A 13,630-nucleotide genomic window follows, 5' to 3' on the forward strand; every position below is an offset into this window, starting at 1 on the left:
CCGTGAAACGTTTAGATTACCCAAAGATGTCGGCGGCACCAACAAAGAGATGACTTGAATTTCTCAAACTGCTAGCCCAGTTATTTGTTTTATATCTGGGATCAGCCACCCTGGGAATCGCGGATGTCGTTGACACTTCAAACGCACTGGCGTTATGGATTTCGACTTATCATTTACTAGAAAAAACAGCACGCCATTTAATGCCGCTGTGAAAACCATTATTTTTTAACACATGTTCTACCGGATCACTGCTATTTACTATGTTTATTTTCTGTTTGTTGTTTGTTGTTGTGTGTGTATTTTTTTCGGCTCCGTCTCAGACCGGGGCATAAAGGGTTGGGATATAAGCTCTGTGATGTGGAACCAGGGATCGAGAAACGAGCCCACTGAAATACTAACATTTGATTCCAAATAAATTTGCACACTAAATACATGGTTTGGATCTTGTTACGAACCCGGCCCGCGGATAACCGTCAAAGTAGTCAATAACTAATTTGCCATGCAATATACGGGCGGGCAATAAACAGACTATGCGCCGTATATCTACATTTATCCGGCATATACTAGTACTTGAGAAACAGCTCAATTGTAACCGAAATACAGCATAATTATTATATCATATGGTAATACGATACATATTTTGATTATTGCTATACATTTCGTTAGAGCATGAAAGCAGGGCAAAAATCCGTGTTTTTGTGTATAATGGGACAAATGAAAACAATATGCGGCTCAAAGAAGCCGATGATCGAGATACTCAGAAAGCCGTTCATCATTCATCTTTCTAAGTTTAACCAATGAGTTTGTCAAATGTTCAAAGCCGGGACATGGAAATATCTGTTTGTGTTTTTTTGTTCTTCGGACAGATCGCCACTCTAGCCGCCACCTGTTCCTAGTCGGTCGCTGGACTGTAAGCATGACTTCCTTGCTCCGCCATTGTGTGAGGTCTCGCTTTGCGGCTTCGGAGGTCGACCCCTAAATGACTGGGATACTCAATCAACCGCTTGCGGCTGTCATCTCACAAACGCGGCAATCGCCGGTATTGTTTTATGATGATCCACTACTAACATTGAATGCCTCAAGACCTAATGTCTGAAACTCATCAATGAAACCTTCCAGACGTCATCTCATGAAGGCTTTCGGGTGTTTGAGCAAAACGCAACATATTTATTCTTCATGCAGCTTCTGCGATATTTTTTAAACAAGCGCGGTAATAAAACGACGATCTCCACTGAAAGCATCATCGTTCTCCCTAGACTGACTTATGCTACAGTCAATCGGCGAAGATGTGACGTATGTACTTATTTTTACGTGCATTACACCCTTGCCGGGAGATTATCGATGGTGTCTATACAGTTCCAACCAATGTCGATGTTTCGCAAATTCGGGTCTATAAATTTCACGTCTAGTATATTATAACGTGCAATATGTAGTAAACATAATCCTTCAATCGGTTTTGAACTTGAACGCATTATAGTTGAAATTGTACAAGACATCCTCTCTCGAAATTAGTCATCAATACACATTCTTGTTTGGTACCCTCTGTGTTTCTATCAAAATGAATCATTGTGACGTAACTGTTTTCTCTGAAATCAGTGGCGGATGCAGAATGCATTGTCGCAATGCGTTGTGGAATGTTATTTGTATGAGTAACAACGGTTTTTTGGGAGGCGCGTTCCCGCCCTCTGAATCCGGCACTGAAACTCATACAAGTCAGCGAACAGAGCAGGTCAGTGAATTTTTCCCAGTTGATTTTCAGCCAATGAAATTATTCTAAAAGGCTTAATCGATTTTTAACAGGGTTTTATTTTGTTTTGTATATGTAAAATTAGCAACAATGTTAATTTTTTCCTTCACTAACCCATTAAATCAGGAACCTAGTAAATACCCATGCAACACCAAAATATCTAAAATTAAATCCAGTGAAGAAAGGATAACAATGTTACTGATGTTCAAATTAAAAAAAAAGAGAGAAAACTTCAACAAATTCGTGTTTCTTTCAGCGAAAATATTATTTTCGATTTGTGAAAAACTAGGATTTAATTGTAGACACATTTGCGACCATGTTTCGAGCCCAAATACTCGACCTTATGCATAACCCTAAAGATCACTAAGTTGTTTTTTGTGTTTTTTTAAGTTCAAGTTCTTAAAAACAATTAAACATAACAAAAATGAACCATTGTAATGGAAATAACATAGAACAACATTTCCCCTAAAAGTTCCATACATCATGTCATGGTCACGAGAGCACGCACAACTTGGCTGCTTCAAATACGGTGAGCGCACAGGCGTGACCACGATGTTCAAGCACCTCCCACCAAAAAACATTTACAAACTACAAATACGAAATATAATCAACATTTAAATATTTTATTTATTTATTTATTCATCATTTTATATATATATAAGAAATTAGATCAAACACGTGATCATAAAATTAATCTATGGAGGTCATGTGATAAGAATGATAAATATTAGTTTCTGACAGGATTTGGGGACACATCTCTTATTTCTCTTCCTACAATGGTGTGTTATCCGTCAGGTAATTGTGAAATTGGTAGACGTTGATTTGACACGAGAAATCACGTGACATCAACTGAATTAGCTAAAAAAAAAGGGCTGATTCCAATTTTGCCTCCCCCCCCGAAATTTTCCCTCCGTCACTGCTTTACTAAAACTGCAAAGACAGTCACAGTGACGTATAAAAACAAGAAGAAAGTTTAAAAGTGGAAAATAATGTAGGTATTAGTTACATCTCGTTTTTAATGTACATGCGTTACCCTGTAATAATGTGCTATAATTCTCGTGTATTTGAGTCGGTCAAAATTCTAGAAATTGAAAAAAGTATTTTGTTAAGTTTTATAACTTTTTTTTCATTTACATTTGTAAACTGTTAACTTGTCTATATGTAACCCTGTTATATACTAGTAACCCATAAGGCATGTGTATAATGATTTTGCACACGGTTTTGAAGATCGGAAAAAACTACAACTAAAAGTTTTATCAGTGACAATTTTAAGAAATTGTGGAAGTCAACTGGCGAATGTTACGAAAAAATAGTTCAAATTATGGAAAGTAAGAACCATGTGACATTCGGTAGATTAGTGAGAATACGACTTGAACGACTGATAATTCATAAAGCACGATTCGTAAACTTCTTAAAAACGTGTACAGCAGTTTCAATTGTGCCCTGACTGTCAGATAAAATAAAGACTAGTATACACGACCACCGATTCATGGTTATACTGCCCTCTTCACTGAACATGAAAGAGAAGACTTGTTGTTGGTAAACCAACAAATAAAATAACTACAAAATATATTGCTATTAACAATTGGGCAAGCATAAACATTTTAGTACTGCCGAACGCTGAAAAGTAAATACATTATAATAGATGAGTTCACGTGATGTACACGTGACAGCTAGGGCATCTCCTGGCTATAAAGTTAGCACCTGATATTTGGTTTGACTGTTATCGTAATGTCACCTTCAGATATGTTTATACGTGTAGTTGTATTCCGTTGTGGTTCATTCCAATATTTTTGGAAAACTCAGTATTAAATTAGTTTTTCTTTAAAGTTTCTGCTTTTTTAATACTCTGAGTTAAAATAGCGTATTCTCTCAATCCGGTGTCTCAATGTATGCAATGTACTAATATTCTTTTCAGAAACACCCTCTATTCCATGTATTGATAAAACAGTCACTGAAGGTACTGTTCTTGCCAGCTAAACAACACACAAACTGGACTTTGTTTCCGGCATTTAAACTTCAGTATTAGTTGGTCCTGGACCATTAAACATGGCGACGAGAATTCAATATGGACATTAGTAGCCTCGCATTCTCCAACAAGGACTTTGACCCCGCTTATCATCATCGTGTTCCATATTCCAGCGAGGTTTGTCCAAAATATCCGAGTCCATTGTATGCCGTCGCACTGCGATACGGAGTGTTTCTGTATTGCGATATATTCTGGGGGTACGGTGCTGTTCTATGCGTCGTCGGCGGTCGAAGGTAACAATTAGAAATGGGTCCATAATTATACTGGCTGTCATGGCGATAAGGTGCAAACCCCTGCTCTGCGCATGAGTTGTTTTGCGTGATTTGCATATTGAGTCCGCTGGTGTAGTCGGTGTTCATTGTGTTCATCGTGGTTGGTGCTGGAGGTGGCGGCGGTGGTAAAGCAGGTGGGCTTGGATTAAGATGGTTTAAGTTACCATGGTTATTGAGCATTGCACTTGAAACCGCGGTTGACATCGCTGACACTGTCGTTGCATTGACGATTGAGTCTCTTTCATCTTCTGACCGCCGATCTATGGAAGTACAGCAACAACAATGAAGTTATTTCTGGCATGCATTCGAGTATTAAACATTCAACAAAAATAACACTTCAAACTAAAGTTATGACGCGATTAATGTTCGTAAAATTATGTGTAATTTAAATTTGTGTTCAATATTCTTTACATCATACTTTATCTGGGTCAGAACTGTTTTCTCGTGAAAGGCAGAATCTGAAAACGGTGGTGAAGGGGTTTATAACAATAAATATAAGAAACTCATCACACCACTCGTCATAAATCATACCCATCCGCTGATCTCAACTCATCACAATTACTGTGGTGGTTATGTACATTTCACCAGTTCCAGAACGTGAAATTATTTGACTTATTTATTACAATTTAGAGCACTATAACTTTTTCGACAGATGACATGATTTGTTGAGATTTGATATGACATAACACTAATATCAGTTCACGGAAATAAATAGTGGCATTATTCCATTTACTATCACAAGGACATGGCAAAAACTGGTGACGATGTATAATCTATACTATTTGAATTTGTTCCAATTAGCAAATGTGAATTATGGGGTAGTTTTATACATATCCGATGGGATGATTTTACCAATGTCATGAATGGAAAGAGAAACACATGTGTTTTTACGGACAAATACATTACTCGCTCGAAACAGTAAAAGAAAATGTATTTTTTTTAAAGAATGAGTAGACCCAATACTGAAGTACAGCGTTCGCACAACGTAATAACTTGCGCACTTGAGGGGCTTCATTTCTTCTTTTGTTTTACACTGCATAAAGTATCTTTTTACTTCGACATGAATATATCGAATTGAGATTTTGAAACGCTTGTCGAATATAATGGGCTAAAACCGACGTCATCGTTAACACGGGAAAACATGTATTCGATTTCAAGGTCTCGTCACTATGCCATCAACTACTAACATCTCAATAGATATTACAACAGTATACGCCAACAAAACATCTTCTGCAGATATTATTAGGACACAGGCAACACTCCCTGACAGAAGGAATTGCATAATCACAGTAATCTGCATCGAATGCCCACCCTGCCCTATACCACCCCGCCCACAGGAATAATGCTAACTCTTACCTTGTTCGACGCCGTTGCATTGTCCCCTCGGTCTCGCAACTCCAACGATTTGTAATGAACTTGGACGATGGTGATTCCTTGGTCTAGTTCCGGGTTGACCGTGTGGCAATATTTCAACTAAACTGTGAATAATAATAATAATAATATATATATATATATATATATATATATATATATATATATATATATATATATATATATATATATATATATATATATATATATATATATATATATATATATATATATATATATATATATATTATAACACAAAAATGATGAGGAATACTGAGGGCGAATGGCTAAAATACAGTTTATTACAGTTTATTCTTTATCACTACTGCATTTCATGCCCAAAAACGACAGTGTGATCCTTATCTGAAATACGACAGTATATTTATTTGGACATGGCCTGTATTGTACTGCACTTTTCGCGGCATAAATTGATAGGTTAACTGTATAACAACTCGGCATTTGATACTTGGAAAGTGCGATAAAATAGCTTACCAGTCATCCGGGTCACTGTCACGGAACCCTTTGGCAAACGGATTGCTGGCGATTTTTAGCTGTGTTATCTGTAAGAAATTACAATGTCATAAGTGATGACGTCATCAATGTCGGAGGGCAAGGCGATTTCTTTGCTGCAAACTAAGTACATATCAGCACAGCTCTGTATTGATTTGACTTTGGGATCTAATTCCTTACCATAAATTCAAGTTTACGAATAAAAGTAGACAGTTGAACAAAATCTCTCGGTGACGAATGTGTGAAGAATGCCAGATGCGATTCCCACTTTCAACACACAGTTCACGCCCCCCGGGGTTCACGTGCGTCGTTCCAAATGTATACAACGCCACAATATTGCTAAAACATCAGACCTAAGCATGAAAATGACTCGTTTTGACCTCTGTGGCGAGTTTTGCCGATTACACATTCGGTTATATGAAGCAAAAACGTTTCCGCGTTTAACTTTGCATTCTCCAGGCATAGTTCCACGTACAGAGCAAGTGCCTGGCCACCAAACAAGGAATACCACTCATATTTCATAGATCAATATATCCAAACAACCGCACACATTATTTCAATATGCTTACAACTATTTGCGACTTTGTTTCTGAGTAAACAATAAACGCAGGTCCAATGTAAGACACTCTCATAAAACGTGACTTCGTCTACTAGCAGGCGACACACAGTGAACCCGGGGCAAGAATGTAGCTCACTTGTGGCTCAGGCCCCCTCTATAAATTTGATTAAAAGGTATGCCATATTCTGTTGAGAGTACCAGAGAGCTTTGTGTTGTAAGGGTTGATGAAGAGGGGTGTTTTTTTTTCACTCCTCACAATACGTCCCACCAGATCTGTTATTGCGTCAAAACAAACTGGAAAAGATCTGTCTCCGAAACATTTTCCATTGCTGCACCCAATCGTTCTATCTGCCAATGTGCAACGCTGATCGGTTCTTTAAAACATTTCGTTAAATCGAAACTGTAACTGTTTGCGTTAAATCGTGCAAATCGCGAAACAGATGTCCATGGCAGCGTGCCTATCCCAAGCCATCCCCCAGTGGAAGCATACTTTAGTACTTTCATGGCTTATAGAAAAAAATGAAAGTTTTCGCACAAAGATATATACTCGAAATAACTAAAGAACGCCCCACCCTACTACTCAAAGTCAAATAACGGCCTGGGTCTATTCTTCAACGAGTGTACTATATGACGATCAATTCTGCGATAGCTGTCAGCAGCCAAAAGCTCCCGTTCACTAGAAGCCGTGTTTACACATCAAAAAGTTAGTAAACACAATACAAGCAACTGGTACAATTACTCCGGAACTTTCGGACAACTTCAAGTGAAAAATGAATGTTCTCTCCTTTCACAGTAAGATGTGGACTCTTGATCTTTTTGGCGTTGTTGTTCTTTATGAATTCACCCATCACGCCAGCAGAATGAATTCTCTCCCATCCAAGCCGTTTTCAAGAGCATAACACCTGTTTTGGCGACTGATTGAGCGAATAACCGAAATTGACGTTAAGCATGTTTGTTAGTATGTTGTTTTTTTCGTATTTTTTAAGTGAAGTCATTCTTTCTCAATGCTATCTCCGCGATCTTAATGGTCGATGTCGCTTTAATAGTAAGGTTCTCTAATTGTTCTGCATACAGTACTTAGGCACAATACGACGCCTCGCGCTTTGTCCATGCGAGGTATTACAGGGGGTCCTTAGCGAATAGTATTTGACTATCGTCTGGTCGGTCATCCTTCCTTGACAAGTCGGGGACAAGTCACGTGTCAGTTTGGTCACTCCGCGTTTAAAATGGATGGTTCTTAATTGGACACGGTCATGTGAATGGGTATACACCCAGAAGGAAATGGTCACCGTCGAATGAATGAAGATCGTATCAGTTCTGCAGACCGGTCGGGTACAAATTCGAATGTTTGTCCTTTTTCGTGTGCTTTACTAATTATAAGGTCTATGTATCAGTATTTATGGCAGGGATGACAGATGTATCTAACAAATCAATGGGTGTAACTGCATGCAAGGGAAGCCGCTTTCATGATTTGGGGGCATTTTGTTTCTACGTGAGATCATGACGATGAAACATGCCACTAGACCCAAGTCTGAGATGGAGACGGGTCTATACTACACATGTATGTATGTGTGTGCGTCCTTCAACAAACCAACCACTCACTAACTGGTACAATCTGTTTGCTTTGCGCCACTTTCACCTGCTTTCGGGGAAACAGAATTGTGAACTTTTGCAAAGCAATGGACAGGCACGAGCGTCGTTAATCTTACGGCTAAACAATCGCTCCTTACGTGTAGCAAGCAATCCAAAAACACTCACTCACTCACTCACTCACTCACTTCAATGTAATACATTACATCACGTCTCAAGAGCTGGAGAGCTCTGAAAGCGAGTCTGATCTCACCACTTCTCAATTATACAATTCAATAAATTATTATTTTAAATTCAGTCAATTCTAGTTAGTCATTTCTTCCCTGCAAGCTTTGGCTGGACGAGTCTTGTGCGCGTGCTTTCGTATTAGTGCATCGCGTTACCTGGATAGTCGGCGTGGACGGCTGATATGTACGACACCGACCGCATTCTTTTCACGGGCACTCCACGTTTAATACACTCAACAAGAACATCATAACAACCCGTCACGACTTAGAAGTCTCCGAGTGACAATGAATAATCATGCTTAAGTTGTGTCGAGAAGTTCTTTTCATCGACAAAAGGGCGCGCTGACTGGTTGAAGTAGCCAGGGCGTATATACAGTCAAAAATGGCGTCTCTCCTCCTTGCCGAAAAACATACACGCTCTCATTTTGAATGGGGCGCTTTCAGTAGTCAGTGACAACTACTAATGTTTAAAGAGCTTTTCAGCGTACGGCGTATTTGTCGAGGAATCTACGAAACGCTTTTTGCTTGCACCGAGTTACGCCATTCGTAACTAGTAGTTGTTTTCTCTCTTTTTCATCGCGATCCGCTTTTTGTTCAGTTTCCTCTTACTTTGATGCAAAGCAGTTGCGCAAAGTTTGGTGATGGTTTTGTAATGAGATTGGCAATGGCGTTCTAATGGCCATTATGCAAACATGTATTACTGGTCAAACAAAATTAAAGTTAACAAATTTATAATGTAATCCGATCCACAAACAGAGAAACAAACTTCAAGGTACAAATCAAAAGTTGACTTCTGTCCTTAAAAATGTAAGATCATTCATTTGCTAAATTGAATTTCGACATTGACACGTAACGTAAAGCAAACGAACACGGTTTGTAAGGTGACCGTTGCTACTGTACGCGCTACAGCCGTTTCCTTGGCGACGGCGGTATTCAGCCAATGTCTTACATCTACTTGTTGGCTCATTACGTGTTACGGAAGTCAACTGGGCAGCTTCCAAGCCGATGAGTTTCGATCAGAGGATCACGGCCATTATGATGTTACGGCGCTTCATTGTATCTAGCACGCCGCTGTGGAGTTTATATATATAACAAGCAGCCTATCGGCTGAGATAGCTCCGCTGTTAGCAATGCACATTTCAATTAAAGAACAGAAGATATCATTAGAAAATGAACAATACGCATAGTATCAATGCAATGGGACTTGCTGTTTTCAACAAGAATTCAAAAATATCACTTTTTACCAAAAATGACAAAAATATTCACCAAAATTAGATAATTAAAGATATCATTACAAAATGAACAAATCTGAGAGAGGTCTACATGTAGTACCTATATATGTAATAATATCAAAGCAATTGGACTTGTCGTTTTTAACAAGAAGTCGAAAATATCACTTTTTACCAAAAATGACAAAAATATTCACCAAAATTAGAGAATTGACGATATCATAACAAAATGAACAAATATGAGAGTGGTCCACATGTAGTACCTATATATGTAATATCAAAGCAATTGGGCTTGTGGTTTTTAACAAGAAGTCGAAAATATCACTTTTTACCAAAAATGACAAAAATATTCACCAAAATTAGAGAATTAAAGATATCATTACAAAATGAACAAATCCGAGAGTGGTCCACATGTAGTACCTATATATGTAATATCAAAGCAATTGGACTTGCGGTTTTTAACAAGAAGTCGAAAATATCACTTTTTACCAAAAATTACAAAAATATTCACGAAAATTAGAGAATTGAAGACATCATCACAAAATGAACAAATCTGAGAGAGGTCCACATGTAGTACCTATATATGTAATATCAAAGCAATTGGACTTGTGGTTTTTAACAAGAAGTCGAAAATATCACTTTTTACCAAAAATGACAAAAATATTCACCAAAATTAGAGAATTGAAGATATAATCATGAAATGAACAAATCTGAGAGAGGTCTACCCAAGGTACATATACACCAAGTATCAAAGCATTCAGGCTTGTAGTTTTCAAGAAGAAGTCGAAAAAGTAAAACATTGACACGGACGACGGACGACGGACGCCGGACGACGCCGGACAATCACTCATATGATAAGCTCCGCTCGACAAAGTCGACAGCGGAGCTAATAAAACGAAATATAGTTTCTGGAAATTATAGAGTTTCGTCTTAAGTTGTAATGGGTCATTGGTGAAAACCCAGAACATCACATCGTCCAAACCCTGGGGATTTACCCAGTTAATTTCTGGTTACACTTGAAAATGAAAGAAAAAAATCTACACCTTTTACTATACTCTGGTAACAGTATTCATTCTAACTGACCAGTTTGTAACTTTTGACGTCACAAGTCATGCACGTGGATAATGCTGAGCGTGACCAAGGAGAGGAACGGTCGTTTTGAATCGGCCGCTGTATGCCACTTAGCCTATAGTAGTTAACACTAGGCCATTTTCCTTTTCACTTTAAATTACTGTATCAAAACAGAGCTTTCCTAAATTCTAGCGAGAACTTGCGTGATTGCTAGCCTGGGTGGGTTACTCCCATGGTTTAAGTATACGGGTATGCACTGCTGTTTTGATCCCTTTTTTTCACGGGTGGGCCGATATGTTTGACCCCCAATTTTAAGTTTTTCGGCAATTTTAACAACATTTTGGCCATTTTTTGTGTAAACCGCCAATTTTTCAACCGTAAACCGTCCTCAACTTCGTTCTTTTTTGGGTTCATTTTTCAACTGGCTGTGAAGCATCACCAACCAAATCCAGGACAATACAATCCCGCGGTATTGCTACTAGCAGTTTACGAGTATGATTTGATGTGTTATGTCTGTGCTACAGAAGCTCGGAGATACATGCATTAGCAAACTAATTCTGAATAAAAATCATTCCAAGTGATAGAAAATGACTAAGGACACAATCAAAACCAAAATTGCTAAAATATTGAAGCAGGAGCGTCGTCACCTAAGCATGTCGTTGTTTACAAATAAGCGTTTACCCATGAGCCTTTGCGTTTTAGTGTGCGTTGATATCGTTTCATAGGACTAAAATCACAGAAATTACGTCACCAATACTTACTCTGTGGTTCTGATACGCCGTCACTGCCGTGAACTGCGTTTCGGAGAACAGAAAAGTGTTGAAATCCCTTTCTGGGGCATTCTCGGGGTCCTTGCGACCGCTAACATGGACGACGTGAAATCGGGGCTGGTAACGATGCATAGAGTTCAAAATTATCTAAAATAAACACAAAATATACTGTTATTTTTCACTATATTTAATTGCACTGCCGTTCCGTCAGTTGATTAATTATTAACAATTATATTACGATGCACGACCATGTTATTTTTGTTTGATTTTCAAGTTTTTCAACAGCATTTCATCTGCGACAAAATATGGAATAGACGAGCATTTACAAACATGAATTTCAATTAATCGCAGCCGAACAACAAGAACATTAGACATTAGATACAAATAACGTGAAAACAAAACTAAAGCCATGCCATGACACTTTTTTATTTTATTTCGCACATTGACGTCCGTTGTAATCTTTCCACCGATACTCAGAACGTCGCAAACTGAAATCATTGGAAAATATACTGAAAATCACATTGAGAGCAGGGCTGGTTCTTGAGATCTTGCTTTGACCAGGCGATCCAGACAAAGCTAGAGCCAGTGGCGCTGTCCGAATTTAATGATGCGTTTAAAAAGACTGTATTAAATGCTTTGTCGTGATCATGCAGTAAACACGCCGTTAAGTCCCTTTGTTACACCAAAAGCCGTCTCAAGAGTGAAGTCCTTGCAAAAGGAGATGTTCACACTGAGAAAGAGGGTATTGCGAGATTAGTAGTGCATTATTCGGTCCATTACCAAGATTGTATCTGTGATTATGACGTTATTGAGCACTGGTACAAAGTGGTTTGAGCCTCTCCAGGTTGAAGGAGAAGGGATACCATTAACCTTTCAATGAAATATACTAACATATATATTACATGTGTATTTTATTATATGTTATCATACTATAAATGTCTTGAAATGTTATTCAATAAAACTTAAAACTCGAAGTTCACGAAAGTTCCGAGAACGTTTTGTACAAGTCAGAAATTATATGGAATACGAAGCAATGTCACCTTTCTGTTGTCGTGTAAGACGTAAGATGCAATGTCACTTATACATATATACATATGGTTGGTATAATAATTCCTTTAAAGTCAAAACGAAATTTAGAATGTAAAGTTCCGGGTCAATAATCATCGGAGTTTTTAAACGAGAAATCCAATAAATATATATCTAGGCTGTCACGTGCTCACAGTTACGCCCAGAATGCAATGCAAATTAATTTCGACGTTGAATTTAAAAAAAGAAAACAAATTAAAAACAACCTAAATCAGGTGAGGTACACCTCTCGGAAAATAATTGAACACAAACCAAAATGCGCTTTTGGGAGCACGTATGCCCAAATATGGCGTGCTCTCTGTTTGGTGTAGGCCTTCACCTTGAATCCGGTGGATGTCGTCAAACACAGCATTGTCAACAACACACATAATTATTGTTTTTTTTTACCGACCACGTCAACGGCTAAATTAAACAAACACTTGGGGGATTTGTCCGCCATTTTCGGGAGGATAAAGACAAGACAACACAACTCCTTATTTTTCAGCCAATATTAGCTGAAGTTTATATATTCATGTTATAATATTAAACCCCAAAACGGGTTGCAAGTCAATGTGGGATGCTGAGCGAATAGCGTTGAACGAATCGCATCACGGTGCTAAAATTATGCGCACTCACAATTGTATGGTTTTATGTGTTCGTTGCATAAATCATAACTTTTAACACATAATTCCGATTCAATCCGAGAGTGTACAATTGTTATCACCTAAAACAATAGTGTTACTTGATATATTTAATAACCGTGTCGCTTTCTTATATTACAAAGTCGGTTGAAAAACAACGAAAGTATTTGAGTAATGGTAACTTGAAATTTAAATTGTCCTTGTCTGTGTGATTTTTTTGTGTGTGTGTGTGTGTTTTTTTGCACCGAGAATGAATAATTATCATCTACAAACCGTTTCATAAAAACACCAAAAAACACACACAAACGACGAAATCACTGTCCCACTCTTGTTGCAAAATAATTGAAATTGAGATTTGTTTTGTTATTCCATATCGTAATTCAATTATGGAGAAAGTGGACAAATAACAACAACAAAATAACACCGCGACGTCGCTAAAAACGTGTTATTTCGATTTATTAGCGCTGAAATGAATTTCACTAGTGTGAGGTGTTCTTGTTGGAACAGATATTTAACTGGCTAATCTCAGACGCGGTGTTTTCCCCTGGC

The 13,630-nt window shown here is 38.0% G+C and overlaps 1 protein-coding gene across 1 annotated transcript in view; it reads right to left on the reverse strand.

Annotated features, from left to right (window-relative positions):
• Positions 1-2,354: 2,354 nt before the first annotated feature.
• LOC100313747 (T-box 1 transcription factor) overlaps positions 2,355-13,630 on the reverse strand; it is a 28,460-nt gene continuing 17,184 nt past the window's right edge. The window contains exons 5-8 of the mRNA XM_085491610.1: positions 11,367-11,522; positions 5,912-5,979; positions 5,405-5,526; positions 2,355-4,308 (exon numbers count right to left, since the gene is read on the reverse strand). Coding sequence (XP_085347736.1) covers positions 3,869-4,308; positions 5,405-5,526; positions 5,912-5,979; positions 11,367-11,522 — 786 coding nt within the window. The 3' untranslated portion in view covers positions 2,355-3,868. The remainder of the gene's footprint in view (positions 4,309-5,404; positions 5,527-5,911; positions 5,980-11,366; positions 11,523-13,630) is intronic.

The sequence above is a fragment of the Saccoglossus kowalevskii genome, chromosome 16 (assembly GCF_978046115.1).
Source record: "Saccoglossus kowalevskii chromosome 16, keSacKowa6.1, whole genome shotgun sequence".
Lineage (NCBI taxonomy): Eukaryota > Metazoa > Hemichordata > Enteropneusta > Harrimaniidae > Saccoglossus > Saccoglossus kowalevskii.